The 4,230-nt window shown below is 17.4% G+C and overlaps 3 protein-coding genes across 3 annotated transcripts; 2 read left to right on the forward strand and 1 right to left on the reverse strand.

The window, feature by feature from the left end:
• Nucleotides 1-719: 719 nt before the first annotated feature.
• Nucleotides 720-1,100, forward strand: PRSY57_1136500 (ubiquitin-related modifier 1, putative; the record flags this gene model as incomplete). The annotated part of the gene is made up of 1 exon (XM_012908327.1): nt 720-1,100. One exon carries the CDS (start codon nt 720-722, stop codon nt 1,098-1,100), a length of 381 nt encoding a protein of 126 aa, XP_012763781.1.
• Nucleotides 1,101-1,770: 670 nt separating this feature from the next.
• Nucleotides 1,771-2,533, forward strand: PRSY57_1136600 (putative membrane protein; the record flags this gene model as incomplete). Its single annotated transcript, XM_012908328.1, has 2 exons — nt 1,771-1,984; nt 2,187-2,533. 2 exons carry the CDS (start codon nt 1,771-1,773, stop codon nt 2,531-2,533), a joined length of 561 nt encoding a protein of 186 aa, XP_012763782.1.
• A 185-nt stretch (nt 2,534-2,718) lies between these two features.
• On the reverse strand, nt 2,719-3,153 carry PRSY57_1136700 (putative membrane protein; the record flags this gene model as incomplete). Its single annotated transcript, XM_012908329.2, has 1 exon — nt 2,719-3,153. The coding sequence occupies one exon, from the start codon at nt 3,151-3,153 to the stop codon at nt 2,719-2,721; it is 435 nt and encodes a 144-aa protein (XP_012763783.2).
• Between the last annotated feature and the right edge of the window lie 1,077 nt (nt 3,154-4,230).

Genomic DNA, 4,230 nt, shown 5'->3' on the forward strand with positions numbered 1-4,230 from the left:
TTTTTTTTTTTTTTTTTTTTTTTTTTTTTTTTTTTTTTTTTTTTTTTGTTACAAAAATATAATTTTTTATTATCCTTTTTTTTTGTGAATTATTCAATATATTAAAAGAAACAACATATATAATATAATATTTAGGCATAAATATATGACCATATTTATAATATAATAATATGTATATATAATATTATATATATATATATATATATATATATTTTGCAAGTATATATAAATATGTAAGTATATTAGAATAAATTTAAAGAAAACAAATTATAAATAAAAACTCGTAAAGAATTAAATTTGCTGTACCAAAAGAAAACAATATTATTATTAATTTATTTTTTTTTACCATAAATTAAAAGCTTATATTTGGAAGTTCTTTTAAAGAATTTTGTAATTATGGATATATTAATGAATATTTTAGAGTGAAACATGTATATATAAATAAAATTGTTTTAAAATTTGGATATATATATATATATATATATATATATTCTATTTGTTTTTATTTGTAGTACATTATTTGGTATAAATTTTATATCTTGGTTTTTTTATAGATATAATACAAATATTAATATATATGAAGAATTATATTAGATCAAATGTTACAAAAGGTAATATTGTACATTAAAAATTTTTATAGGTTATTATAAGTAATTATATATATTATAAATATCTTAATATTTATTTATTTATTTATTTCTTATATCCTAATATTTATAATGAAAACTAAAGTAGAATTAAAATTTTTGGGTGGACTAGAAAGCTATTTAGCTAACAAATCAAAAAATTATGTATCATTAGAAATTGAATCAGAAGAATTTAATTTTGAGAATTTAATAGCATATATAAGAAATCATATAATTGTTGATAGAAAAGATGTTTTCTCAGATTTTGTTATGAGTGATGGTAATATCAAATCATGTAATGTAATGATAGATGATAAGGAATATTCAAATTATAATTTAAATGATAAAGGAAAAATAAAACCAGGAATTATTGTTCTAATAAATGAATATGATTGGGAAATTCTAGATACATATACATACAAAATAAAAAATAATGATAAAATATGTTTCTTATCAACATTACATGGTGGCTAATAAGACAGACATTTAATTTTTAATATTTAATTATATATTATTAATTTTTCTGTAATTTTTTTTTAAGACTTTTTTTTATAATTATACCAAGAAAATATTTCATGTAATATATGAATATAAATTTTTTTAATTCGTACCTCATTTATACATATATATATATATATATATATATACATATACACGTTTTGTTTATTTTATTTTTTTTTTTCTTTCCAAAAAGGGTTATATAATTAAGTAATGTATATAATCATATATTTTTAAAACTAATCAATTATTATTTAAAAAAATATTTATGTTATATATATATATATATATATAAACATTTTTTACTTTATTTTAGATATGAATAAATTATCTTTTATATAAAAATTATTATAGTATTAATATGTTTACCACAAAGCATGTCCATATAATTTCATCTCAAAAAATTATATTTATAGAATAAAATAAGAAAAATCGAAAAAAAGTTAACAATGGGGTAATATAAAATGATGAAAATAAAGAAAAACAAAGATTATATAATCATATAAATATTTTCAAATAATACAAAAAAAAAAAAAAAAAAAAGAAAAAAATGTATTTATAAAAGACAAAGTAAAATGAACAAAAAGGGGGAAAAAAAAAAATAAAAGCAGAAATTAAAATAAGGATTTGTTCTTATTTCCTTAGAATGAAAATTTTTAATTACATATGTGGTCGTCCTTTAAGAAATGGTGGTACTGCTCCACTTATATATAATCCTGTTAGGAAATGGTTAATAATATTAATGATATTGTATATCTGTTTGTCAATTTTATCATATCTTATTTTTTTATTCCCCAAAGCATCTGATTTACAGTGTCTTGCCTTAATTGATTCATTGTTCAATTTTTCCTTATCAATAGGTAAAATGATTTAATAAGATAATTATAAATCTGAATGAATGAATAAATAAATAAACAAATAAACAAATAAATAAACAAATAAATAAGCAAATAAATAAACAAATAAATAAACAAATAAATAAACATTTTTATATACACATATATTATCTAATCAATATGATACATTTCATTTTTTTCATTTTTTTTTTTTTTTTTTTTTAAGGCGTTTCATATGTGATGGCTCCTTATTACTCTATCATAAGTTGCAGAGAATGGGGTACTGAATACGAATGGAGTATAGTAGCTGTCGTTTCAGCAGTTATGGCCATTGTTGATGTATTATCTAGTTGTTATGGTATATATGTATTATATACTATCACTAGTGTTGTATTTAATAAAAGGATTGGTATGAATAACGACTGCAATTCATATAATGCTGTACTTTTCTTTTCCGCCAATTCAATTTTAGTTTTTCTTCATTTAACTGTTGCTACAGTTTCTACTGTGGTTTATTTTTTACTTATGAAAGGAATAGATAAGCAATTGGAAGATAATAGAAATATTATATAATAAATTTTTTTTTTTTTTTTTTTTTTTTTTTTTTTTTGGACATTATTACATATTATTGCATATTTTAAAGAATATATATTTTTTAATCAATTGGCATATTATATATAAAAAAAAATTACAAAAATATAATAAATATTGACAATATATATATATATATATTTATTTATTTATTTATTTATTAATTTTTATTTGTTTTTTATTTTTTCTTCATTTATTGTATCCTTAAGTATAAAAATCAATCCACAAATTATTAGCATAACTCCAAAGAACCATAACAATTTTCTTTTCTCATGAAAAAATATGATGCCACATAAAGCACTTAAAAAAAAATTTAAGGAAAAATTTAAGACAGTTGCATAAAAGGCAGAATAATGTTTCATTAATAAAACATAGTGTTTAATCATAATAATATTACATAATATAAATAAAAAAATATATATTATTCTTATCATTATATGTCTTATAAATGATGTAGTGATTATATCTATGTCGTATATAAATGTGGAAAAGTCCAAAGACTTCTTAAAAAAAACAGAAGCTAATGTTCCAGATGTGCTACTAATAAAAGAATGAATATGGTTAGAGTTGTAGATTTTTTTTATCCATTTTTTCACTTTCATGATTATCCTATATATATTTCATAATGGAAAAAAATAAAAATATTTATGTAGTTACATAAATTATAGTAGTTTCTTGGATGCACATCAAAAATAAAAAAGTATATTTAACATAAATATAAATAAATAAATAAATAAATATATATATATATATATATATATTATTTGCTTACGAAAAAATAGGGTTGTCCTTATGGTTTGAAGTAAATTAGAATAAAAGTTAAAAATTGTGTGCTTTGTATAAATGTTTAATTTTAGTGGACTGGGAAATCTCTTTGTATGTGGTAAGACTGAATTAATTTCTGCAGCCGATTTTTTTGAGTTTTTGGGTTTTGCTGATATTCTTTCTTTGAATAAACGTTGAAAATGTTCTAATATAAAAGAAAAGAAAGCTCGGATTTTATATTAAAATAAAATAAATATTTAAATAAAAAGTATATAATATATATTTTTTATATACTTTTGAGTAGATTTATAATACTATTTAAGTCTTAATTATAAATATAAATGCATATTAAAAATTTATATCTTATAATATTTTAAAATGTTTATAATATAATATAATTATTTTATTTTATTTTATTTTTTTATGTACCAATTTCATTTTGATTTAAGGTAGCAAGTACATCAGCCAAATGTTTAACTTTTTTATTTTCAACCTTTTTATTCATTTCTCCTTAGGAGTTGTAACATTTCTTATTGTGAATTGATTCTTTTAATAATTTTTAAAATAAGTAAAATATTTCGTTCAAAATATTTTTAAATGTATGTATAAAAATATATATATATATATATATATATGTTAAACGAATGTTCGGAAAAATATTTATGTGCATAAATATTTCATAAATTTTTAAACAAAAAAATAAATAAAATAATACGTATGTATATTATATATATATATATATATATATATATATATATATATAATTATAGAGACATAATATTAAAAAATATATACATATATATAATATTTATATGGGACAGCTATAAATAATTATTTATTTATATTAAATAAATATAGAATAAAAGAAATATTCAAAATTGTGTATATACCAAGAAAAAAAAAGAAAAAAAAAA

This window comes from Plasmodium reichenowi, chromosome 11, assembly GCF_001601855.1.
Source record: "Plasmodium reichenowi strain SY57 chromosome 11, whole genome shotgun sequence".
NCBI lineage: Eukaryota > Apicomplexa > Aconoidasida > Haemosporida > Plasmodiidae > Plasmodium > Plasmodium reichenowi.